Source organism: Lonchura striata, chromosome 5, assembly GCF_046129695.1.
Source record: "Lonchura striata isolate bLonStr1 chromosome 5, bLonStr1.mat, whole genome shotgun sequence".
Classification (NCBI taxonomy): Eukaryota; Metazoa; Chordata; class Aves; order Passeriformes; family Estrildidae; genus Lonchura; species Lonchura striata.
Window position 1 is genome coordinate 54,429,547 of NC_134607.1, and position 26,935 is coordinate 54,456,481.

The 26,935-nt window shown below is 46.8% G+C and overlaps 1 protein-coding gene across 1 annotated transcript in view; it reads right to left on the reverse strand.

Annotated features, from left to right (window-relative positions):
- Positions 1 to 25,697, reverse strand: part of NTN4 (netrin 4) — a 47,546-nt gene extending 21,849 nt beyond the window's left edge. The window contains exons 1-3 of the mRNA XM_021527964.3: positions 25,681 to 25,697; positions 21,653 to 22,182; positions 4,692 to 4,970 (exon numbers count right to left, since the gene is read on the reverse strand). Coding sequence (XP_021383639.2) covers positions 4,692 to 4,970; positions 21,653 to 22,126 — 753 coding nt within the window. The 5' untranslated portion in view covers positions 22,127 to 22,182; positions 25,681 to 25,697. The remainder of the gene's footprint in view (positions 1 to 4,691; positions 4,971 to 21,652; positions 22,183 to 25,680) is intronic.
- Between the last annotated feature and the right edge of the window lie 1,238 nt (positions 25,698 to 26,935).

Here is a 26,935-nt window from a genome sequence, read left to right on the forward strand (position 1 = left end):
CTAGGGCATGCTTCCTTCCAGAGCCTTTTGTTGCCAAATTATAACTTTCCAGCGCTTCCTTTCAGATTGCACATACATAGGCCTTTTTCTTTAGTTGAATCCTGTAAAATCCTTTTCCCCATATTTATCATGTTCCAAAATGTTAGGCAGTGACAAAGACTGCTACACTGAGGGAAAAGTGCTTTCAGTCAACCTGTTATGAATTGATTTATATTGTAAGAATTTACCCACTATATGGAGTCCAGCACAAATGCACACTAAAAGAAAATCAATGTCCCAAAGACCTGATAGCGTAAACAGTCTAAATAGCTGGGAGGGGCAACTGTTTTTAATAGAATTTCCTTTTTGGAACTGCTAAAACTGTATTTTTTCTTTCTCTCCTTTATTTATTTTAGCTTTCATGGAAAATGGGCATGATACTAGCCTAAGGGAAAATGGCAGCATTCACACTGAGTCTCTAACCATAGCTTTTAAACTGTGTTGTGTTCTAACTGCTGTGCCAGTTTTAGAACCAATGCCCACAGGTGGCTGTCAGCACATGGAGAGGTATTCTTTTCCCAAAGCACCAGACAACCAAATTTATGCATGAGAAAATTCTCATATCCTATCTTGTTCTTGTGAAAGAATACAAAGCCTGTTGTCCAGGGTGTGGGGGTTGTGCAGTAGGTTTTTTTTAAAATTCCTTGTACAATAGGCTTCTGTCAGCGTTGCTCTGGAAGACCTTGAACATCTTTTGATGTCAGTAGCATGATAACAATTTATAACAGCCACTGGGTTGGCCACATGGGAACTGGGGCGGGGGGAATATTCACCCTGCCTAACCGCACAGAAGTGCTTTAGCAGAGCATCTTAGTCTACCCAGGATCCCGACCTTCATAACTATGGAAGAAGCTTGGAGAGTTCAGCTGGCTAAGCTGCAGGAATCCGCATTCAGGGAGGGCCAAGGAGTCTCTGATATGGATGAACTCCAGCTCTCACCTTGAGACAGAACTGCAGAACCTATGTGAGGTACCTCTGGGTTTGCTTCCCCCACTTTGGAGTCCTAAATTGCAAGATTCTACTTATCTCCTGGCTTACACAACACTTGCCTTTTTTCTTGCATTGCCACTTGCCATAGCTGCAAGCAGGCCACAGAGATGCATTAGCTGGTAAGAGGCATGCAAGCATGCATGCAAGCATGCATGCAAGCATGCAATGCAATGGCTTCATGTGCAGAGGTACTGGCAAAGAGTGAGGAGCTCCTGTGCCACAGATCAGAGGAAAAAAAAAATCTCCTATATATGTGAATTCACTTGTTTGGTCATAATTGTGGTTTGACATGTAATGCAGCTCAAGAAGTAATCAGCTGCTTAGCATGGTATGGTAGGAGGTCTGTTTGTATATGCACACATTTTCCTGGGTTTGCATTGGGCTTTTGCTGATGAGATTTGAGTAGTGGCCCTTTGAATAAATTTGGGAGCAGTAGGAAAGAGAGAAAGTGTATCTGTATCGACCTGACAGTTGTTTGCTGCACACAAGTGTCCAACAAGGGATAAACAGGATCATACTACCCATGAGGACCAGCCCTTGCCATCCTAGGCAGCCAGGTCTTCTCCGGGGAGCTCATGGAAATATACCTTCTGCTAGAAGGTATATTTCCATGAGCAGAAGTTCCACCTATATATTCAGAATTCACCTAAAGGCTGACATGGTATTTCTGACACTGAAAAAACCCCAGAGTTTTCCTACACAAATTCCATTCTCTTTTAGGAGAAAGGGCAGGTGGGGGAATTTCCAGGAGGAGAGGAGCATCATGGAGAGTTTTGCAGCTAGACAGTGATGAGGGCACAGAAACAAACCTCTTCTCAGACTCTGTCAAGTTGAACTTTGCTTTGACTTGACTGAGACAGATTGCAAACAGAGGTTTCCCCACCCCAGAAAATGAAGCTAGAGCTGCTTCTGCCAGGGCAGAAGGAGCCCCTCTTTGTTCATTAAGCCACCCTGTTTGCATCCCAACCCCACACCCTGAGGGTGTCCCAGGTAAGTATTATTTCACAGCTAAGTGGACTTGTAGCCTCACTTCAGCCACTCACAATATGTACCTTCAAAACCGTCACCTTCTCAACACAAAATTGCCAAGATCTCAAGAAAAAAATACATCCAATGGGAGGAATCCTGTGGCAGCAAGCTGGGCCCATGTCCCAAGCTGAGCATCCTGGCCCATTGGGTCAGGATCCTGTTTCAAACCTGCCAGAACAGCAGCCCCCAGCATTCTCACATATCCACGCTCTTTTGTCAGATCGTCTTTGGGTGAGGTGGCTGAAATGCTTCTGGTCACTCTGTAAGATTTGATTGAGACCTGGCAGCTGTGCCCAGTGCTGCTGGGATACCCCAGCTTACTGTTCAGAGCAGCCCAAGAGAAAAATAAATATATCACATCTGTGTCTTCTGCTGGCCAAGCAGGGACTGAAACTAAGGCTGCATTTAGGATTTTGCCTGTAGGCTGAGAACAGTGGTGGGGAGGGGGCGTTAAGAATACTTGCACATAGATTTTTTTGAAAAGTTGTTTGTTTTTTTTTTATTTAATGATCTTAAACATGCTTAAATTTTGATGCTAACTCTCTAACTTAAAGGTTATTCTTCAGGAGTGCTCTTGTCTAAACAAGCATAAAAACAGAGCCAGATTTTATAATCGTATTGTGAAATGATACTGTGCTTCCCTGCTTTAGTTGTCCTGTTTTACACTGATGGTTCTGATAAAACCCTTGGGAGGTAGAGGTTCATAAAGACTATACTGAAGTCTCCATCCAACTCCTGAATGACTGGTCATAATTTTTAGAATTATGTTTTCTGTGAGTTTTTCAGCTGAAATGTATAAAAAATGCTCCCTCTCTGAAATCCTACTCTCTTCTCAGAAGTTTTTTGACTTCTACCACTTAAGCAGCCACGGACATTGCAATCTTTTGTCCCTTTTCTGCTCATTCATGTATGTGATGAATTATTCCTATCACCTTGGAAATAATTCTCTCTTCCAATCTTGATGCAATGCACTAGCAAACCCCAGGCTGTGTTGCATTACATGGGTGCCACTGCAGTCCCCAAACAGCAGTAGCCTCATGCCACAGGAGCCTGGCACAGACTAGGCTCAGACAAAACTGTCCCACCTCTATGATGGAAAAGGTGGTATTGGGAGAGGAAAGCTCTTGCCACACCTTGACCCTCCCTGCAAACCATGGGGCTATGTCACCCCTACACTGGTACATCCCTCACAGGACATGCAGAATGAGGTGTTAGTAAAACACATTATGACACAGCAAAATGAGTCAGCCTCACTGCAGAAACGTCACCTTTGGGACTCCTGCCACATAAGCATTTATAACCAGAGTTGAATTTCCCCCTCGGGGCCAGCACAGGGGTTTGTTGCTATTTCTTGTTCTGTTTTCAGTGCGATTTTGGCACTTGCTTCCTTCCTCCAGCCCTGCCTGTTACCTGCACACTCTGGTTGCCATAGCCTGTAGCTGTACTGGAAGCCTATTTGGCTGCAGGCTCCTTTACAACTCTCAGTGGTGCTCCAGGGCACGCTCCCATGCAATTGTATCCCACCAAAATAATCCTGAGCAAACAGCTCCTTTCAAAGACTTTCACTCAGGGGACATCTGCAGAAAGCAGAGCTACTTGAAACAGTCTTATCAATCACAGTGCTGCATGCTTTCAAACTGGTATATTTTCAAGATGTAGGGCTAGCTCTATTAGAAGGGAAACATCCTGTCTGCTTCATGTCCGAGACTGTAATTTAAGTGAAATGAGAGCCCCCCAAAGAGCTGGACTCCTTACCTAGACTAACTGCCTTCTTTTTTTTTTATGATCTTTCTCTGTCTAACATTATTCAGCACAGTGTGTTTGGCTGTTCTGTCTTTCCCTACTGCTCCTCCTCCAGCAAAGCCAGAGCTTTCAGGGCCAGCCCAGATGAGCAAAAAGATGTGCTGGCGGCAGGAAGTGTCCCTGGATTGGCTGGGTGCAGGAATGCCATGCCACAGGCATCCAATGTGTTGGCCACTGATGTGTCCATCACCTGCCCTATGGGTTAGTGGATCTTGCTTCCCTGGAGTTTAGGTCTTGGTGGGACCTTAGGAATTTGACCTCAGAGCTCTTGTGATGCTCCTTGAAACCAGAGCATAGAGTTTTTATCCAAAGAAAGGCATTTCAAAGTGCAAGAGAAAGCCCATGAGTGAGTCAAAACCATCTCTATCCACTTGGTTCAAGACCCAACCCAATATCTGTGGATCCTCCAGAAGCAACGGTAGTTATGTGATGTCTCATATCTTCAGAGAAGCTCTCCTCCTTCTTTGTTACCAAAATGCCCTGCATTTTTTATCCTTTAGATATTGTGTTATTTCAAGTTAGCATTTGGGGAAAGATGGGTGTCAGCAATTTATTTATTTTTAAAGATTTACCTGAAATAAATAAATTACTGTGGAGCACATTTGAAGAATGAGAGTCCCACAGCAAGGCACAAAGGAAGTTCAGAAGTTCAGCCTCACATGGAGACCACCCTCTTTGTAAAGACCATTTCTGCTCACTGTGTTTGGAGTCCAGGGCATCGCACATCAAATATTGCATACTTGGACCTACACCATACTCTATACAGTCCCTTACTATTTTTAAAATTCTGCTTTCCTGCAGTGCAGACATTGTTGGGTGCATGTACGTACCACATGGAAAACCCCAGCTGCCTTGGTGGGCTTGAATCCAGCGACAGGGATGCAGTGGTCAGCATGGCCATTGCAGAAGCAGCTGCCCATCACGATGAAGTCGTAGACGGCGTAGTGCAGGGATGGCGGGGGCTGGGGGGCCGGGCTGGCCGGGAGGCAGGGGCAGCCCTGCCGCTCCAGCAGCCGCACTCGCAGGTTGGTGATCTTCAGCTGCGCCTGGGCCTCTGCGCTGTACGGGTCCTCCTCGGCGTAAGGTGGTGACAGGGCTCGGAAGATCACCTGGACAGAGAAACACAGCAGGTGAAGCAGAACGAAGGATGTCAGCCAGCCCCAGGGTGGGCCATGGTGTGAAATGGCAATGACAGCATTCTCTGGGAGCATGCACCAGGCTCTCATGACGTTCTTCCCCCTCTAGAAGGGGTGGGAGCAGCAAATCAACCTCCAAATCAGTGTGCACAGGGTAACCCCCCCCCACCCCTTATATTCCTCTTCACAAGAAGTAAGGACCTTGTGGGTGTCAAGTGACATTTTGCCATTAACTCAAATCAGAGGTGGGTGCCCCTGCAATGTGGTGTGGCCCAGCACAGAGACTAGCACCTTGCCAGGTGATGTGCATGTGAGGGGACTCTTCAGTAATGTTCTCTCTCCCAGAATGGGTCAATTTTTTAACAAATATAGCTCATATTTCCAAATATTTGGTTCTTATCAGTCCCAGGCTGTTTCCTAGTGGAAAAGTGATTAGATGTGGCAATTAGTGACAGCAAGCTGATAATCAAGAAAACCGAGATAAGAAAGAAAGGAAATAGGGGGGCTTCCAAAGTTTAAATAAATACTTATAATTCATTCTTTATTTTAGCTTCAGTCTGATTGAATAGGTAAATATTGGCTCAAGCTGAATATTGAGAGCACTACATAAAATAATGAATTTTCTTGAAAATTTGTTTTCAAATGGAAAAGGCTTATTTTAAAGTTTTTGGTCTAGCTGCCTACAATGAGGAAACAGAAACAGCATATACTTTATATGACTACCACTGACATTAAACAACACATCTATGACATATATTAGCTATTGGTACATTCAACTTACAGTGACATTTTCTGAATAGTTAAGTAGTTTTTCACTGAACAGTTACTGAACAGTCACAGACAGCTTGATGAACTATGATAATTATAAACAACATTTGATCAAATCACTTGAGTGCTTGAGGGTGTGATGCAGCTAATGGCTCCATGCACTACTCCCAGCAGTGAGTTAAAACCTCCTCAAACTACAGTGCTGCCCCACTGAAACCATCCATGCCACCCAAAATGCTGGCCAGACTCTTGCAGGCAGCAAGGAGGTGACCATTGTTTCCTGCTTGGTGAGAGGCAGGGCACCAACTTGCTGCTGTCGCTATCAGGGATCACAGCCTCCTGCCCCTAAATCCACTCCTTCCATAGAAAGTGGCTGATACGCTTTAGCTGATGAAGGCTTCCGTTTTATTTGACCAGGATCCACAGATCCTGGAAATAATGACCACAGTGCTGCCAGCTGGCCTGCCCACAGGCTTTGCCTACCAGCTGCTGCTTCCATCAGCCCCACTACTGCTGGCACTGCTCCTGGCTGGGACCTGGCTTTTCTCCAGGGCTGCCCGAATGCAGCCAGAGGAAGCTTTGTGTCAGCCTGGAAGGAGATTTAGCCCTTGTTTTGGAGCTGGATGGTGGCAGCGTGCTTTTGCCAAGCGCAGGTGCCACCAGCATGCTGGTAACAGCGGGGCTTGGCCGGGCTGGAGCTGGGTGTTGCACGCTGGCAAACACATCGTGGCTGCAGTTCTGCGCTGCCCTCCTGCAAACACTCCCTCCAAAAGCTGTCTGAGCATCTTCTGCCAGAAAGGCACAGGTAAGGGAGAAGGTTAACTGGGAGAGGTGGTCAGAGGACAAGGCTGGTGAGCATGCTCCTTGTGCAGAAGTGTTGAGTCCAATGAGGGGTATTAATAAACAGTAACACACTTCAAAAGAGTGTTTTCCTCCTCTCTTTCACGTATATACAGAGTTTTTCTTCTTTCCCAAAATAAAAGTATAAACCATATATCAATAGAAACCCAAGTGAGCCCCAACTATCAAATCCTCCACCTCTATCCAAGGTTTGTTATTTACCCAAATTTAGATCATTCTGATCACATTTACTTGCTAGTGGTTTTGTGAACACAAAATGCTTTCAGATATGAAAAGAAAATTCCTTGGGAAAAATCCAAACTGAAGACATTGATGTCCTTTTACTGGAATTGATAGAAAATGCTGGGTAAAGAATTTTCAGTAAAAACTAGCATTTTGGGTTTCTTGATATTACATAAATTGCATCTCAGAGAATACTTTGTTTGCCCTAATTCAGATGAGAGCAGGGAAGGAACTATATAAATGGGAACAATTTATGCTAGATGGAGCTGCAGAATTTCCTCTCGTGCTTTCAGTTTTCTTTATTTATCTGTCCCTGTTTAATGCAAATGACTGATGTTCGTGGTTCTAGTAAAGACAATCGCAGCAAGGAAATCAATAACCTTGAGTGCCTCTGCACTGACAGAGTTAAATCTTGTCTGTGTGGAATTCAGGGGGAGTTATGTTGCTGATTTCAATGGAGCCAGTATTCCTGCTCAGACCCTAAAATGCTACAAACATTTCTTTTTATGGCTACATGAAAACAGTGATGCTAAACATGAACTCTCTCTGTAATTCCCAGGGGCTGTGGGCTCTCAGCTGCTCCCCCCTGGTGTCCTGTATTGCCGTGGCTGTGCCCAGCAGCCCTGGCCTGGGGAGCTACACTGTGCCCTGCAGCTGTGTAACAGAGTGAGCCTGGTCTCAGCACTGCCAGGACAGTAAACATCCCCATCCCTCCATCCCAGACCCCAGCAGCCCTGCTGTAATGAAATACTAACTGGTCATTATAATACGTAGGGCATCTTACAAATAGCAAATATCTGCTCTGACACAGCAGATTCAGCTGGGATACTACAAGCCCTCAGACACTGTATAATAATGATAAGGATGTGTTTCCCAGCAAGATATTCCTGTTCAGTCGTTAACATGACTAATTTATCCCAGCTGGTCTCAGGAGTCTGCACGTGACTGGGACCACACTGGTGTTACACAGGTATCATGGGTTTGCACCCCTGGGCTTTCCAGCAGCCCAGCCACACGTACACACATAGGCTGTGCTAGATTTCCTGCTTTTACCTCTTCTTGGGCTTTTCCATGCAATTGTCCCACCAACAGGATGGGCATAGGGTTTCAGCATCCTCTCTGCTATTGAGCCATGGTTTGCACAGCAGACCTGACCAGGTTTTCACACCTCTGGTTCTGCTGGCAACTCCCAGCTACAGCAATCGGAGATCTCCTCAACCAAAATATTGTTTAGTTTTAGCAAGGTAGAGGAAGAGTGAAGGAAAAAAAAGAAAAGAACACTTTGTCAACATGTGTGTGCCACGTCTTAGGATGTTGGTTTTACAAGCCCATTGTCTCCCTAGTGCCACTGTTCAGCCAGGACTCTGTTGGGCAATGGTCCTCAGCCACTCTGCAGGCAGCAAGCCCCACCAGTAAGCACCTCAGGGTGACCAGACTTCTGTCTCCCACTCAAGTCTGTCTCTGTGTATGAGGCCTTCTAGCAAAACATCAAAACCTGGCATCACAACATGAGGCAGACAACGTGACTTATGCAGTAGTTAGCCCCACATATGATAGCAAAGCGTGGGAGGCCCTGATCTTTACACCAGCAGCTCTGAAATGTATGCACTAATTAAAATGTTATATTTTGTAAAACAAGTCAGAGGTAATACATTGAAGCACCCAAGTATTTCTGTGCTTTACATCCATATTATATCCTATCAGAAAGATGTTTTCATTCCCAGTGTTGCTAGCTCACAAAAAATATTGTGATATTTGGGATATTTCTTAAATACAGTCTCAGGAACTGAAACTTTATCTCAGCTTCCATTTAAAATTAAGTATCTAGCAATAACTCATGTCACACACCAAGAGGCAAATAGAACAGCTAAGAAACAAAATATCTAGTCCTTGGGGTAATATTCCTTCTGTGATATGTGGAATGATGCTGATGGATCATAAAAACAACCTTTGCATGAAGAAACATCAATTGAGGAGTGACTTAAAACTTACACAGAGGTGATTGTTTGTTTGTTTGTTTGTTTGTTTGTTTGTTTGTTTGTGGTTTTTTTGTTGTTTTTCTTTTTTCATTGTGGTGGTCTCTCTACACAGCCAAATAGGAGCTGTACTCTGCAGTCTCTGAGTGAGGAATGAATGTCACTGTTGTGCTCAAGAGGGTTGGGTTCCCCTGACCTTCTTGGTGTGATGCATATTGGTGGCAGAAGGGAGCCCGCTCCACTCCCACAGGAAGCCCATTCCACTCCAAGGGAGCAGGAGTGGATAAGCTGTCCCACAGTACCTTGCACATGCCATGGAGTAAAAGTACTGTGCTCTTCAGCCAGACCACTGCAGCTGTCTGCAGTTTGGCCACATCATTGCATAGACAGCCTCTAATAAATTTTCACAAGGTTTCAATTTCCTCATGGGTTGTCATGAGCAACTCTTGCTCTGCTGATTATTTCACAAATTCTAGTGGCAGAAGAAGGCTGAGCTCCTGACCCTTCTGCAGATGCAGTAATGTAGCCCTGTATATAAATAAAGCAGCAGCCAGCCACAGACGTGGTGCACTCAAATAACCACTTGAAGAAGTACCCTAACATGTTTATGTGTGAGAGGCAGTAAAGGGACCTGTTTATATATATCTCCACAGTGGGAAGGAAAATGCTAATGGATTATTCTGACAGCAACAAAATAGTCTGTGAAGTCAAAGTTGCCTGAGGAAGCCAACAAAACCAAAGAAAGACTTGCCAGGAGCAAAGATTTCTCAGTGAGTTACAGACCCACCTCCACTGAATGCAACTGCAAGGGCCCGGACCTTTGTCAAGATGCAAGTGTCCAGAGCAATGGAATGGGACCCTTTGGGATACAAAAGCCTGGGACATTTAAGAGACATGGGTGATCCATGAAAAGTTTCTTCCTCACAGACCTTCAGAAACAGGCTCAATTACAGAGGTTTGCACAGGGTCTTGCAGCTGCTGTGCATGTGTTTGTTCCCTGTTCCCCGAGTCCCTGCACCTGGCCAGAGGTGCCACGCTCCAACCTCCAGCTGAGAGCCTGGCCTCAGCCAGAAAGGCAGCAGGAGATGGCTCATGAAATGGCAACATCAATAAATTACAAACAGAGAGAACAAATGGATAGAAGACTCAGGAAGCATATACGCATGGGAACAAGCCAAGAAACAGGAATACAGCAGAAATAAAAGCAATAAACAAATATTAAAAACAACCACATTTTTACTTGGTTGTAAATGAAAACCGGGGTGGCAACATTGCATGAAATGATGTGTGGTTTCTTTCCAAAAGAGACTGATGAACTCTACACGTATTGTCTGACCTAGATGCATGAAAATATATCTATAATTACTGTACAACAATGACATAGTAGTGATTCATGTAATTAGCTTAGGGGCATTAGATAAATTCAGTACTGATTTATTTGATTTTTGCTGGTAGATTTATCCCTTTCAATGCATTTTACAGGAACAAATTAAAAAATAGTATGATAAAAAGAATCCAAAATTTGTTGTCTTATCCAGATAGACAGCAAAAGCAATGAGGGATGTGCACCTCTTAACAAAAGGGCGTATGATGTCTAAGTAAGTGTTTAACAGAAAAGGCTTGCATTAGGAGTCTGCAGTGACTCTTGGTATGTAGGCACTAAATAAATGTGCTTAATTGGCTTGTATTCTGGGGCCCTGTGGAATCTCCACGTCACTGGAAGTGATCTGATTTATTTAGTGCCTGGACAAGGCTCTGAAAATGTAGGCAGTAAATGCAGTGGTGGAGATCTGCCAGCACATCCAGGACCTCAGCCCTTTGCCTCCTGAAAAATTCCCTCAAGCACAACAAGCAGCTGAGGCTAGGCACTTCTTGCCTGTTTCTGGGGCTGAGGTGAAAGCAAGCCCTTATCTCTGACATCCTGGCCCTGGGATTCCCAGCTGTGTGCCCAGCATTGCCTCACATCTGCTTGTGCCCACAGGCCTTGGCTTTCATTTCAAACGATGGCACAAGCTGAGACAGTCCATGCTCTATCCACTGTGTGCTACGCCTCTGGCATCCCGCAGCCACTGCCTGCCTGCACCCCCGCCCCCTGCACCTCCCTCCACAGCCAGCCCAGCCCGTCCAGCAGCCCAGGAACTCTCCTGAAGGCACTACCCAAAGGTGGCAACTGCTTTCAGCCTTGGCTGGTCTTGTTCAGAGAAGCTTAGTTGGGAAATTTTATTGTGGCAATTAAGCTTTCCTGCTCACTAGATGTAAAAGTTACAAATAATCAATTCTCTTGGTAAACATTAAGGAAAACTCGCAGGGAGCAATTTCATTTGTAGAAATGTGTAACTAAAAATATTAATATTGATGCAATATGTGTGCCAGCTGTCAACCTGCCACAGTGTCTGCTTTCAACTTCCACCCAAGAAATGTACTAGAAGCAATAATCTCATCATAGCCACAAAAGCCTGATTGATGGAGCTGTATGTAAATTTAGCTACAGAAATGCAATACCAGTCAGGTGATTCCCCTTCAAAGAGAGTGTTCTCACACCTCCTTCCCACACCCCTGTTTAGTCACCTTCAGTGCTGCAGAGGAACCTTGAAGCTAAGACTGTTCTGTGCTTGTCCCCCTGTGCCCCAGAAAAGAGTAATTAAGCTTCTCACACCACAACACATGAAGGGAAGACTGATGTGAGATTGTCTTAGTGTTCATAGGAGGATGGCTTGACTTTCAAGGTTTGCTGTGCCATGCAGGAAGATTCAACTGCAGCAATGAATCTAATTTGGTACCTCTGGGGAACATGGACAGTCTTACTTGTCCTGACACCTTTGGGGAATCTTTTTTTTTTTTTTCTTCCTATGGGAAGCCTCAGACACAGGAGCTGCCTGTTTTAACAGGGCTCCCTCAGGAGCCACTCAGGCACACCTGCTGTCAGATGCATGATCTGAACACCAGACCTAGTGCTGGCAACAGCCAGCAGATTCACTGCCCTCATACACCTTCTGAGAGAGACACATACTCTGCAGGAAGCTTCTTTTGCCTCCCATTTTCAGTACTGAGGGTGCAACTCTATGCTAGCATTTACCCTGCTGGTCAGTAATTTAGTTTCTGGGATTTTCTGCATAAGTGTGGTCAAAGTCTGCCAGGTTCTCCTTGGCTCTTCCTGGAGGGGACAGCTGTGTCTGCAGAGGAATATTTTGCTACAGAAATGGACCCTGTGCCATTGTGTATCCATGTCCCTGCCCATCAGTCCACTCTGAAAACCTCTGAAGCCACTAACTTCAACACCTTTTGGAGATACGCCTTAAATGTTAAGCTCCTGAAAGTTTTAAGAAAACAATCTCATTGCTTCACAAATTTAAGCCTGTTGGACTACTACCCCCTATGAAGAAGGCTGATAGGGCCACAATGCTGGTACTTCCTACTGACAAAACAGACCTATTTCATATATTACCACACTGAGAACAAGATTTTAGGAGAGAAACCAATGTGCATCTCTGTGCTATGTTCATTGCAATGACTCTAGGCTAAAAAAAGACAGATCTGCTTTTGGCAGATGCTGCAAATAAATCACATGGTGTGGAAAGTTCATCAGCCTAAGCTGGGTAGGTATTACCCACCTGCTCCTCTAAAACACTTTGTTTTTCTGCCTGTCAGACCAAGTGGACTGCAGGGCAGAAGAGCCTCTTTTCTTGTGGAGAGGTCTGACCACCTCCATGGTGTGCACTTCAACATCACCTGGATGAGGTGAAACAGCAATAGAAATTGGAAAACCTGCCTTGCCACTGCAGAGAGGAGACCATCAAAGACACTAAGATCACAGTTAATATTGGAATCTTGCAGGCCACGGTGTTTGGCACTTGATCAACATCCTCAAGCAACCATGACAGAAACCCACTGCGTACCACCACCAGCAGTCCCTGAGCTCCTTGAGATGCTGGAGAAATGGCACTCCTGCAGCAGCCTTAACAAGGCCCCTTCATATAATTTGACATAAGACAGCATTTGGCCCATGCCTCCAGTCCTTCTGCACTCTTTTACAGTACATAAATCAAGGCAAATAATCCCTTGCCTCACCATCCAAAAGTTATGCAATCTTACAAAGACTTCAGGAGGAAAATCCAACTATTTCAAATGATCAGCCCTCCCAAATTAATTTATACCAAGGTAACTTCTGTCTTTTGGGAATCTAAAAGCATTCTTCTGCCATTCTCAAAAGTGAGAAGCTATCCAGGAAGAGCTCCAACTCACATGCAGCAGCTGACCAGTGAGGGACTGGAAAAGGCACAAGGAGAGCTAGGGAAGACACTTGGAATTTCTCCAGGATCCTTGAAATCTCTGACAATAATCAGCCAGATGAGAACCATCTTTTCAGCTTTTCTTCATCATTCAACTACATAATTTCATTAAATGAAAATGAAACACTGCTAGGTCATTCCTGTCTTCATGCAGTCAATGATCACAAAAGTATTGTTCTTACCAGGAAAATCTTGTTACAGCTCAAACCTCTTGTATTTTTTAATCTCCGGTTAATAGTGCCTCTCCAACAATTCATAATTTATTCCACAACGGCTCCATTTTGCTTAACCACTATTTTTACTCATCAAAGAGATAGAAACACTCAAGTTTCCTGGTTCACAAAACCCTCCAGATGCATGATATCATTGGCTATGGACTATCAAGGAAAAAATTATTGCCTTTTTCTCATCTTTAGAATCACCGTTTCCAAAGCTGTGCTAGCCCAGTCAGGAAAATGAACCATCACACCTCAGCTGATGATATGAAATCCTTTGACCCATCAGCAAAAAAGATGGTATTTAAGTACTCATCTCTCCAGCAATTCCCCTCCTTTCCCTATCCCCATAAAAGATTTATGTTCTCGGCCTTGGCCAGCCAGCAGTACCTGTTGTGCAATGGAAGCCCAAAAAAAGCCTGGAGCTACATCCAAAGAGCCAGGCAAAGAACTGGACTTGATTCCTCATTGGCAGGGCTGTAAGAAAAGCTGGCTCACTCCCCAGAGCTGCAGAATAACCTCTTTAACAGTTTCTGAGCACAACACACCACTGCAAAAGCCTGAAAGGCAGTAGGTTAGTGTTTCAGTAACTGCATTGGTACTAAGGATCAAGGGGATTTTCTTTCAGCCTAAAAGTAACACAATTCCATGAATATTTTTCAACTGTTCTTGTTTATAGTGAAAAGGTTTTATGTCTATAGGACTGTCTGCTTGAACTACCCAGCGATCATGAGAAACACTTAATTCTAGGAAAAAGAACACCTGTTGGAATTATATGTAACCACACACTGTCAAAAAGGTCACAAGAAGCAGCACCCCTCTTTCAACCCACAGCTATAGATTTTGATTACTGGAATGAGGGATGCTGCAGAGAGACTGGTGGTAAAAGACTCATAGCGTATGCATTGAGTAAAATGGGTTCTAGACATTAACTTCTTTTCTTCCCATGGAGAATTAGAGAACTTCACCATTTGTGTAGGATTTTGAATGTTGTTAGACTGGGTATCTCATAATGACACCCACTGTTGCATGGCAATTAAGCTCAAATGAGCTTTTGATCCAAAACTTCTGAGACATGTCAATACATTGCTTTAGGTTACACACTTCCCCTGTAACCAGTTGTATCCAGGAATCCCAATGAGAAACATGGCAGTCCTGCTTTCTAGCCAGAGAACTGGGAGCTGGATAAGTGAGCTGGCCTTCTCTTCATGCCAAAAATGAACTGTGAAATGAAGCAGTGGGGTGCAGTGCCTGAAGAGAGGCTCCGGAGGAACCATTGAAATCCTGTGGCACTTTTCTCAAGGGAAGCAATGTCCTACTAACAGGCCAGATGCCAATTCAGAGAATGAAATTCTGCCTACCCAAACTCCCCTTGTTTCATGTGGGTACAGTGCTCTTCGCATCCTACATAAGAAGTTTGGAAAGGGTCTCCTGGAGCCCTGGGACCCATTCCCTTCTGCTGTTGGCAGCCTACAATATCCCCCCTTTCACAGACTGGTCAAGCTCTCTCCAAAGAATAATTTGTTTTAGCCATAATTGGAGGTCAATCCAGAATCAGTTGTTAGAAACTTGCTTTTCCAAACAGGGGATTGCTGATATGTGCTGTTAAATACTGGCTATGCTCCATCCCAGAGATGGCTGCATTTCAAGAGCTGGCCAAGCAGAGGGCCAACCCCCAAGGCCAAAGCACTGGGAAATCCAGGAAGAAAAGGAGACGATCCTATAGGCTACTTGTAATGGGAGAAATCATGTGGAGGATCATGGGGCAGATTGGAGAAGCCTCTTGCTCTACACATGCCCTTGTCCTTCAGAGAGGCTGAGCATTCAGGAGGCCTCATAAGGGGACATGTTACTCCTCTAGGATGGCCTATGGGAGAGGGGGAGGGATTTGTCATAACCAGGTGAAAACTAAGCTAGTTTCTCCTTTTCCCCTGATTTACTTTTTGCTGCCTCATTATTTGAAGGGAAAATCTCTTCTCCTCCACTGCTGGAAACTTGCACCTGCTTGGAAAGCCCCCACAGTGCTTGGGAAGATGGGTTTCCCTGCAGGAAGGAAAGCTTGAGGACCAAACCAAGGGATGCACTTCACCACAGCCATCAGCAAGGTGGCTGGTGTGAGATGGTGTCCTGCTGGTGTGCTGCTACTGCCAGCTACCACAACTGATTTCTAGGCTCCTATATAATGGTATTGACTCCAGCCTAGCCTCATTTACTTAATTGCATTAAATTTCCCTAGAAATCATTATTCTTGTGCTTATGAAACAACAGTCCCCATGTCTTGCTAGATTTAGTGATGAAATGCAAAGAGCTGGACAGGATTTGGCCATCACCCCAACCATACCTAGCTGAACAGACTCTCCTTTGCACATGGCATTTCTGAACAGAGCCCAGCAATTTGTGTTTTTCCAAAGATAGGATGATCAGGAAGATGCTGTTAAACAGGTCTTTGTAGAAGTGCACTTCTACAAAGTGTAGATATGGGACTTGAAAACATAATTCCCTAGGTATGTCTCACATGTCCTGAGCATTGCTGAACAACTGCCCGGATCTTGCTTTCCTTCTCATCAGTTTGGCCCTTTGTTTTCTCTCTGTGCAGATGTCAGTGGCACAGGACAATTAAAAAAGGTGTTTGCAGCCCTCTAATGGGTTGACATCCCAGGCTGTTTTGAGGTTATTCTTGCATATTTGCCCAGGTTCTTTGTGGAGTCCTGCAAGTGACTGAATTCAAATCTTCTGTTACCCACAAGATCCTTGAAGGATCTCAGCACAATTAAACTGTAGCTTTAGTTAAGAAAACCAAACTTATTCGGGCCTAAAAGGTAAAAAAAAACCAACCAGGCAGAAGTTCCTACAACCCAAAATCAGGACTCAAAAGTAAAAGTTACTGTCTTTAACTCCTATTAGTTTCAGCAGCGAGTGTTACAACTACTCACTGTCATGGTCAGACTTCTGAATAGAAATACACAGTTTACTTCTGCTCTACACAGCTAATTTCAGGTAAAACCAGTAGGTCTGGTGTTCAAATCCTCAAGGAAGAGAGGCAGGCTGCATGCAGTAACAGAGAAAGGCAAAACATATTAAGGTTTTTCCGCTACGGAAGGCACGAGATCAATAAAATGCTCAGTAAGACACGCATCCCACAGCAAAACAGTGGTAATGTGATGTTACAAAAGTTAAAAGCATGTTAGAATTTGTTGCTGGAATATAGTCAAAGTGCAAATATGCCTCTTCTATAAATAGTAAACAGCAACAATAGCTGAGGTCTCCAAGTGATTTATTAGCAGTATTCTGAATAGATGAACACTGAAATAAGTTACTAATTTACTAAAATCTTGTCAAGGAGACTCTGCTTCAGTAAGCCCTTTTATCCTGGAGCTTGTCTAAATGGGGACACTCAGGCGAGCTAATCTGAATTGACCACAGATGGGAATGTAAAGTGAATGAGATAATTGCATTGCAGAGTGGACAGTCACTCTCACTCACAGTTAAAGAATTAACATCTGCTAAGGGCCCCTTGCAGATGAGCCCTCAACTGTGATCCCTAGACAAGGATAATTTTCAGATTAGTGTGTTGGAAAGGAAATATTAATATAATCTGAACTATGGGAGGGAAGATATCTTTTTATGCATACTAGTAAAATTAGTATTCCTGTCTGAGCATGAAGCTGAAAGAGTTTATTTCTGCATCTTGTTTACTTAGATCAGATTATGTTTGGCTGATGGATCCAGTTTTGATTTCCCTTGCAATAATGTGTCTGAAGGGTTACACCCTGAAAAACAACGAAAATACTCAGCATTTGTAGCATTTTTGTATGATTCAGGCTAAAACTTGGCCATAGCCTTTCTCTTAAAACACTGATGATACAAGGTTAACATTTAGAGGTTCCTGCCTATGCTTAACAAACTGCTGTTGTGAAACAATTAATTGACTGGATTAAGCATAAGGGAAGTCTATAATGACCTCTCTGCATGCAGCTAATCCGAAATTATTCCCTGACATGGGAATGTGTTGCCTTCACAATGTTGCAAATCCAACTCCTCAAAGAGGCAGATGCTTGAAGCTTGCTGGAAACCCAGGTTGGCTGTACCAAAGTTGGGATGCCAGGGCAAGAAGTGGGCACCCACCATCTGTCTCCTTTCCTGTTCCTTATTGAGGAGAGGCTCAGTTGGTTTGTTTGGATTCTGGATACCTGCAGAAAAAATTACTGACTCCTTTGCTGGTTGTTGAAACAATGGTTCTTCATTGCATGAGGTCAGACTGCAGCCAGGCTGTCCTGGAATGGGGCTCAGCTCAGCAGAGCCCCTGAGGTCTCTGGGCACATGCTGACCTGTGAACTCAGGCTTACTTCCACCAAGAAAGCCATCTAGACCAAACCCAGGGCACTTTAGTGAAGTGTTCCTGACATCAGCACAGCCTTCAACCTCTTTGCTTAGCAGTTTGCCCAGATTTGTCCTTTTTTTTCTTAATCCCACCACTGGGCTCTTGATCCTCCATCTCTTGCCTGCCTCAGGCTGGAGCTGCATACACATCAGAGATAACCAAGTCCAGTGGACTTGCAGTATTAAGGACAGGTAGCAAAGAAGAGCAGGGACCTACCAAGTCCCTGATGAGGTGATTCTACCCATCAATAGACCATCCAAGTGCCACACATTGTGTGTGACATAATTACCCCATATGGTTCTCATTGCTGAGGTGGCACCCAGCTGAGGTGACTGCAGCCTTCCAAAAGTATCGCTCTCCCAGAGCTCTCCAGCACCCCAGTCCCGCCACTGCATAGGCAAGCCCAGAGTCACACTGCTACAGAAGGATGAAAGGCATCTGTCAGAGCCATTTCAGCATTTCTGAGGTCTGGGTCTTTGAAATGAACCTAGAGGCTTGGCAGCTTGTTTTCTTCACAATCATAAATCTCCTCAAGATCAGCATCATGGCAAATTCTGATGAGAGAGGATTTTTGTCATAAGAGTTGAAGTAGGCATCTAAGGAATGACTCATGATGATGAGGGCAGAATGCAAAAAGTCTGATCTTTCTCTTAAATAAAAAGTGAAGCAGATATACCTTTGACCCAATTAATACAGGTGATATATTGAAAAAAGGTGCTGGACCCCTGAGTACTGTGGGGTTCTGCCCACTGCTGCCTTGAATTGGGGCTTGCAGGCACAGTAACAATCAGCAGAAATGTAGGTGGATCAGCACTGCTTGTTCTTTACAGAGGGTAAAACCAAAAACCACCAGCCCAACAAGGTGTTGTGTCTTTGCCAAACTCCAGTGATATTTGGGGTGAGTCACCACCACCTGAGGCCTCACCTGCTCATCCAAGGGGATAGACAGCCATGAGTGATCTTCCAGAACCATGCAGAGAGACCCCAACATCCTGCAAAATCCTGCAAGCCCTTAACACCATGCCCAGAAATGCACATGTGGTGTTGAAATGTCTGAAGTGTGAGAAAGCAGAACACAGACAGTGTGACACATGGTTTGGATCGCGGGTTACAGTTGTTACATCACAGATTAAAAAAATCTAAAAATTTAAAAAAGAAACCCAGTGGCACTCACAGAATTCATAGTTGTGCTTTAAAGAAGACAAGTAATACCTTTCAGAGTAATGAGTAATACCCTTCAGATGTGGACATTTTGGATGACTGCATATTTGAAACCACTGTTTCAAGTGAAATTACTGTTTCCATATGTATGAAATTAGGTGCTACCAAAGTGGGAGTAAAGCACAACATAACTCCAAACAGAACACAAAACTCTGATGTTTCTTTAGGTCAGATACATGTTGCTATTGGCAGCTACTAGTAATTACTGGAATGCAGCACACTGTAATAAATTAAATGTGATATTTGCTAAGCATGCAGGCTTGCCATCTGGAGAGCTGCTGCTATTACTTTGCAGGTAAAAAGTGGTGTTTAAGTGCAGGAAACTGAAGTGTACCATGTAAGCAAAATCTTCTAACCTCCAGCTCCTCGGATGCAATATTTGTTTAAAACTTGAAACAAGTAAATGCTCTTGACTTTTATAGCTTCTTTGCAAAAACACAGACTAAAGCAATGCCAAGAGAAGAGGTCCCACAGAAGCAAGCTCAGTACATAGACTCTCTTTGCAGCATGCTACCACAGATGCATTAAACACCACCAAATTACTTTTCTTCTTGAGACAGGCATTGGTTTCTACACACAAGACCTTGATTCTACTGTCCCCAGATTGCACCAGCCCAGAGAAGAGCTTGCCTGAGGTCAGGATCTGTACAGGTTCTCTCCTGGCGCAGCTCACATCCTGCGTGCAGGGACAGCACCATCCTGGTGTGCAATGACCACAATGAAAACTGCACCAGTATGCTAGCAAGAGGGGACCCAATACCAGTGAGGCAAATATGGCCTTGTAAGATGCCCTGGGTTTCCCATCCCTGAGTAAAAATCCCTGGAAAGCTAAAAAAAGAGCATGCAAATCATATACCCAAGAGAAGTCCCACTGGCTGGCCTAAGAGCTGTGGATTTCTCCATGTCCTTCATCACAGGCTGGCATAACTTTATGATTCAGGTGGTGGGACACAGAGGGCTGGAACAAGTACTGAGGGCCTGAGAAATTCCAAGTGGTTTTCATACAGTCTTCCTTTTGTTCGTCTTACTTTGTAGTTAACCCTGATTCAGAATCACAGAATTATCTGGCTGGGAAGAGACCTTCAAAGATAATTGAGTCCAACATCCCTGCCATGGGTAGGAACAGATATCAGTAGATCAGGTTGCTCAAAGCCCCATCCAACCTGGCCTTGAACACTTCCAGGGATGAGCCATTCACAGCTTCTCTGAGCAACTTTTTTCAGTGCCTCATGACCCTCATAATCAAAAAATGTCTTATGTCCAATCTATAAATGTCTTATGTCCAATCCACAGTATAAAACTGTTGCCCCTTGTCCTGTCAGAAAAGGCCATGTTGAAAAGTCTTTTTCCACTTTTCTCATAAAGCCCCATTATATACTGCAGTCTGAAAGAAAGTTTAGGCAGCTTTCTGGGGGCACAAGCAAAGGATGGCAAGAAAAGAAAGGTAGCACTTTTTCTCACCATTTGATTTAAAATGTAATGGAATAGTCATCCTGGATATGTCTGACAGGTCTGGAGATTCTTGTTTCTCAGCTGATGAGAACATGGAACAGCTTCTCCTAGAGCATGACATTGGCTGCCTCCCGAGACAGAGCTAACAGATGCAGTTTTGTGGAAAACCAGCTCCTAGTATTTCTGCAGAGAGTGGCTTCCTAGCCAGAGCATGGCTAGAGGTGGCTTTGCACAAATTATTGCAAAGGGGTCTGAACACATGATTTTTCTCAACATGAATGCTGATTTCCAAGGATCGGGCTTTCACTTCAAAACCAGTTCTCAGCAGAAACTGCAATGATATAAGTGATCTCCTGGTCAGATTTTATCCTTTCTCTGTGTTAGGCCAGAGAGAAATTTTGATTAAGCTTTCAGGGAAGTTCATTAAATTAGTCCACTAGAGGGAGCAGCCTTTAAAGTCCAGAGCTGGTGACCGGGGATGCGTCCCCACGAGTGGGGGGACAGAGGAGGGCGGTCCCACGGCCGCGGCTCCCAGGAGAAGCTCCCCAGCAGTGGGGGACAGATTTGCACATTAGTAAGAGTATTATTGGTAGCGCCTCCAAATGCATCACTTGTTATCTGCTGTTTCTGGTACTGAAAATCGTTCGGCTTTCACGTATATTATTCTTCTTAGCAAATATGATTTTTTTCCTTCCTTTTTTTCAAGTTCTTTTCACATAAGTGTGCACAAGGAAAAAGACAAGGTATAAGTTTTATAATTACCTGGCTAACCTGGTTTACGGGAGCCATACTTCAGTGTGTGGTAAGTAGCTATTTCTATGGTTACACTCCTCAGTGAAGGCAGTCACTATTAAAAGTCAATCTGGTGATTATTCATTCTAACATAGTTGCATTTTGGTCAGACTGATTTGCATCACCTTAAAACCACACGACTGCAAGATCTGGAGAAAGCTGTCTGGAGTGACGTTCCCTTTGGCAATCCTGAGGAATTAGCAGCACGTATCTAGGTTGCGGTTGTGTAGCGGGGTTCACCAGGTGAAAGGAAAGGAATTTTTTTTTCAAAGAGAGGGACTACGAAGGCAGCAAAGCAGGAGGCAGGGTGGTGCCTACATCATCTAGGAATGAATTACGTTAATTCGCCTTGTGAAATACGTGCGATGACAAGAGATGCCGGTGTAATGAAATAAGAAGCGTAAACACGGGCGCGGAGATTGCAGAGAGAAAAGGGGCTGGAGCAGGGGCTCTCTCATCCCAACCCAGGCAGACTTACCTCTCCTCCAGTGCAGGGGAAGGGGCTCGAATATCTGGAAGTGCAAATGGCTCCTCTCTGCCTCACATCATCCTCCAGCCCGAAGGTGGCCGAACAGTTAGCAGCAAAGTATTTGTAAGGCTTCCACGTCTCGCCGAAGTCCTGGGAGCGCTCCAGCACCATGGCAGCCGGCCTGGGCGACTTGAAGACCATGATCAAGTGAGTGAAGTAGAAGGCGGCTTCCAGGTCCAGGCGGATGGTCTCGCGGGGGGCATCCCGGGCCGCCTGCCACCAGGTGCGGGGCAGGCGGAACGGGGAGTCGGCCATGGCGGCGGGGGGGTGCGCCAGCCCCGCCTGGGCCCCGCTGCAGCGCCCGCACTCGGGGCGCCGGCAGCGCCGCTCCGCGTCCTCGCTGTAGCTGCAGAAGCGCTCGGCGGCGCGCCGGCCGCAGGACGTCTCGGTGCGCAGCGCCCGCCCGAGCGCCAGGTTGCCCATCCGCGGGTTGCAGGCCTTCTCGCAGGGGCTGCTCGCTGCCGCCACGCCGCCCAGACCTGCGGGGCAGAGAGCGGGGGCTGGAGGCGGCTCCTGCGGTGGGAGCACCTCACCCGGGCACAGCAGACGCGTCCCGCGGCACGCGGGATGCTGCCCCCGCCGAAACCGTGTGCTGCTGGTACCCACCGAGCCCTGGAGGGGCTGTGGAACAGTGTGGCACTGCTGCTCAGCTCTCCCCTCTGTGGAGTTTAGTGCGTCTAGAAGAGCAAAAAAAAGCCACCCCAAAACCTTTCAGGGTTTCCCTGCACTTGGGAAGATCCGTACCTATCAAGAGATGCAGAGCAGGCAGCAGATGGGGAGAGATGAGTACGGCCTTCCCTCCCACCCGGGGACACCAGAGCAGGGCTGAGGTTTCAGGGCCATGCCACCCATGCCCCTAGGCCTCCAAAGGGATCCAGGTAGCCCTGGGGAGGTGGAAAAAGCAGAAGAAAGGCAAGCTGCTGCCAAGGCAACATGCTGCCACGAGGCCAGGAGACTGCCATGGGGGACAGGGCTGCTGCAACCCAGCCCAGCGTGCAGCACATCAAGTGTCAGGGTGTGAGAGCCCACAGGAATATCACCTACCAGCAAGGACATGAAGTCTTCACCCCCTTTCACACCACTCCATCCCTATCCCAAATTTTCCCACAATCAGAAACTGCTGCTGACACCAGTGCTTAATTGTAGCATGGCTTAAGTTTGGAAAGGCTGTTGCTGGTGTGTATAAATGAAAGAAAAAAAAAGTTTTGGTTGAAATTATGCTGGCAAGCTGCCACACAGCTGAGGCTCTGTGGTTTTTGTTCAAGCTTTTCTGGAAATCCTGTCAATTTTAAAATCCACAGTTATAGAGTCAAAAAATAAAAAAAATACCATGGGCTTTGCTGTGAAACCATGTAACTCTCACATGTAATCAATGTAACTCGTGCAGCAAAGCTTGGTTAGTGGCTCTCCAACTTTTTATTAATAAACTTAAGAGTAGATCAAAGTGGTATTTGGGGAATTGTTTACCATTAAAAAAAAATAAATCTCTGTTGACTTGGACGTGTGGAGGACAAAGCATCTGAGGTATATAATGTCTTCTTTATCATCAGGCCAGTCATACACAGTCAGCTTTGTGCACCAATTAATGTCTTCTTCTTGGCATTTTTGTTATGCCTGAAGGTCATTTCAGTTTAGCATCCAATAAATCCTTTATCTGGGGCTTATTCAGCATTTGCCTACAGTGTCATAGTTGCAATTAAGCTATGTTATGCACTAGCAGTGTTAAGCCTTCCAAGCCTGATAGCATCCCCCACTTATCCCACTCCTCAAGAAGCACTCTGGATAAAACCCATTTTTACCACAAAAGTTCTATACAGGTTTTCTATAGTGTTTCCTCAGAACAGCTGTGGAGCACTGCTTGCTATGCATGCAGTAAAAGGCACTTCTGAATCCAGTCTCTGGATTTCACTGGGTAAGCCGTCTTGGGAAATTTTCAGTGAACAAGAAATGCTCAGTCAAGTTAGCTTCCTACAGTGTGCTAGTAAAGCTGTGTTGGAGATGACCTATAGTAACTGTGCAGAATATGTTTGCTGTGGAAAAGTAAACAAATAGGACTGTAGAGTCAATGTAATATCACCTACAACTCCTGAACATCCCTTTCAAAGCATTGTATAAACATTAACTAACCTACGTAGCTCTCTTGAGGGGCAGGTAAGTTAAGTGCTATTATCATATTATCAGTTAGGCTAGCCAGTAGTTGGCCTAATTTATGTCTTTGGCTGCTTTCCTGGATTCTTTGGTTTACGTGCACTTGGCCGCTACTCAAATAGATGAACATTTACTGCGGTTCCCTCAGTTGTGGGATTGCAAAGCAGATTTGGGAAGTGGTAGGAAGAGCAGGGCTCAGTCAGCCCTATCAGACAGGTTGAGATTACTGTTTGTGTTCATCAAGTCCTTTTGCTTTTTGCACACCAGACTGCTGCCTCCAGGAATGCAGCGGAGGAGGACCTGGTCAATGGGAGGTTTCCTGTGACTGCAGTTGGTGGTAGGGCTATCATAGATGGCCCCGGGGCAGGGACAAGGCTCTGCCTGAGCCCAGCTGGGAGGCGTTGGCTACAAAATCCCATGTCAGATCCCGGGAGCTGAGAGTATTCGATTGCTCCCAGCTCAGGGTATGCTCCAGCCCTGGTCATGCACGGTCACTGACTACAGCTGTCTTCGGGCCAGGCATTGAGGGTCCCTTCCTCATCCGGTATCAGATCTGGGGCAAGGGACCTTGGCTTCAGCAGGGTTTGAGAAATGCTGCTGGCACATAGACGTGGGTCCCAGGGGCACAAAGGGGGGAGAGGAAACCCCCTTTGAAAGGGTGTTTGTTTTCAATTGAATTGGAAAAGACTTGCATGACCGATGCAGAGCACTTCATGTTATGAAAAGTGACAGCTTTCTAGTGTAACACTGGCTGCCACAGGAATTCAGTAAAAGGACAAATTGAGAGCATAGAGATTTTATGCTGGCAGTCACAAGTTCACAAGTGGTCTGCCACAGCCCTGGAAAATGTGCTTTTCTCTATTGCACTTAATGCATCTGCCCAACTAAATCTTCCCATTCCATCTACTGTACATGCCACCGGACTGGGATCTTCAGTAATGAGTAAGAGCATGCAGCAAGTACCATGACTCACCTGGGAAAACATCCATGGAAAATCATATGCTTCCTGCTTAAGCATTTTAGCAGCACATGCCTTGTGATGATTCGTTTATATCTTGTGCCTGATTAAATGTTTGTTTCCCATCAGAGTTTTTTTCTTCTTTTTAAAAAAGAAACTTGGCACTCGGCTTGCACCCGGCCGAGGAAGCGTTACGCAAACTGTTTATGCCCGAGTGTGTCTGCTGCGGGACCCCGCTGCGGCAGCCCTGGGCGCGAAGTGTTTACGCTGCGGGAAGGGGCTTCCAAAACCCTGTCCGCCCTCCTCCGCACCCCGACGACTCGGGGCACCGCCGCCTCAAGCGCCTGGGAGCCCGCGGCGCCCCGCCGCTGCCACCCGCAGCGCTCCGCAGCGGGGCCCCGCTTCCGAGGCATCCCCCGAAGCCCCGGGCCGAGCCCACCCGGCCTCGCCGGCCCGCCGGAGGCTCCGCGGGCAGGGGCGGCCCCGCGCAGCACAGCGCGGCCGGACCCCCTTTGTCTGCGGCGCGGGGGTACGCGCATCCCGGCCCCTGCCTTTCCGCACCCATCCGCGCACACCGCGTACCGACACGCACCGCATGTGCGGACACACGCGCACCCAGCCTGTGCGCACATATACGCGCACGTAGAGGCGTATGTGCGTGTGTGCGGACACGTGCGTAGAGACCGACGCGTTCAGCACGGTGCGCACACGCCCGTGCGGTTCCCCGTGCGTGCGCACGCCCGCGTACTCCGCGCGCACGGGCGCGGGCGCCCCAGCACACGCGCGGACCCGCACACGCACACGCGGCGAGTATCTACCTCGCGCGCCCGCGGAGGACGGAGAACGCCGAGCGCGGCCGCTCACGACCCACCTGCAGCGGCGGCGGCGGCGCCCAGCAGCAGCAGCGCCAGCCGCATCCCGCGCCCCATGGCCGAGCGCCCCGTGGCCGCCCGCCCTGCGCGCCCCGCCGCCCCGCGGCGCGCCCGGCCCCGCGCGGCATCAGCGCCCCGCGCGGCACCGCCGCCCGCCGCGCCCCGCGCCGCCCCGCGCCGCCCGCCGCCCGCCGCGCAGCGCCCGCGCACCGCCCCGCGCCCCGCCCCGCCCGCCGCTGCCCTCCCGCCCGCCCGCCGCGGCCGCCGCGCCGCGGGGGGCTGTTGCCGGTGCGCGGCCAGGCGCGGTACTGCAGCGGAGGGCACCGTCCACACGCGCATACGCACCCCCCGCCCCGTCCCCGCAGCACCGGCGGCCCCGCCGCGGCAGCCCAAGGCGGGCGGGATGAAGCCCGGAGACAGAGGGAGATCCGCGATCCCCCGGGACAGCGGCTTACCCCTCGCCAATCCCCGGAGGCTTCGGCTTCCCAGCCCGGGCGCGCTGTCAGGGCACGGAGGGTGGAAGTGAAGCTGCGAAAGGCAGCCTTCCTCCGGCCCGGCTCGGTTTCAAACGAGGGACTTAATTCACCACAAGTAACTCCGGGCCGCTCAACTTTGAAGATGTTACTTGTTTTATCGGCTTTTCTGGTAACTGAGCGATGGAGCCACGTAAACGTGAGAGGTTTTCCCTTCTTTCCTGGGACTTGGCAATCTATGGCTTAGCTCCCATATGGTCTGCTGGGTTTGATAGCACCGGTCACCTCACTGCAACAGCAGTTTTGGGCTCTGAAAATAGGAAAAGACACAGTTACATCCACTGTTCGCCACCAGACCATTACGTTTTTAGGTATCAGCAAAGGACCATTAAGAGAGCAAGGGTGGAGCAATTCAGAGCAGTCACTTTTTAAATTTACCTGAATCTAATCTGGGAGGCAAGCGTGTTGCAAGAGCTACAAAATACTACAATATGGCATTCTCTGCACTTTGAATTTGGACAACTTAAGAACAATTCCATTTTAAGAAGCAGCGTGACAGTGTCTTGAGACTACCCTGCAGCCTCCAGTAATGCATTTTACTGCAGTATTGCACATCTGACTGGACAGTGTTATCTCTATGTCTTTACCTTAGAAGGTAGAAGTTTTTTTTGCCATCAGTTACATGCCACAGAGGAGCATTTTGCTCGTCTTGCTACTGTTGTTTTCCGTGCCCTACAGGTGAGAGCTTCTAGACAGGGACTTCTAGTCCCCAGGCACTTGT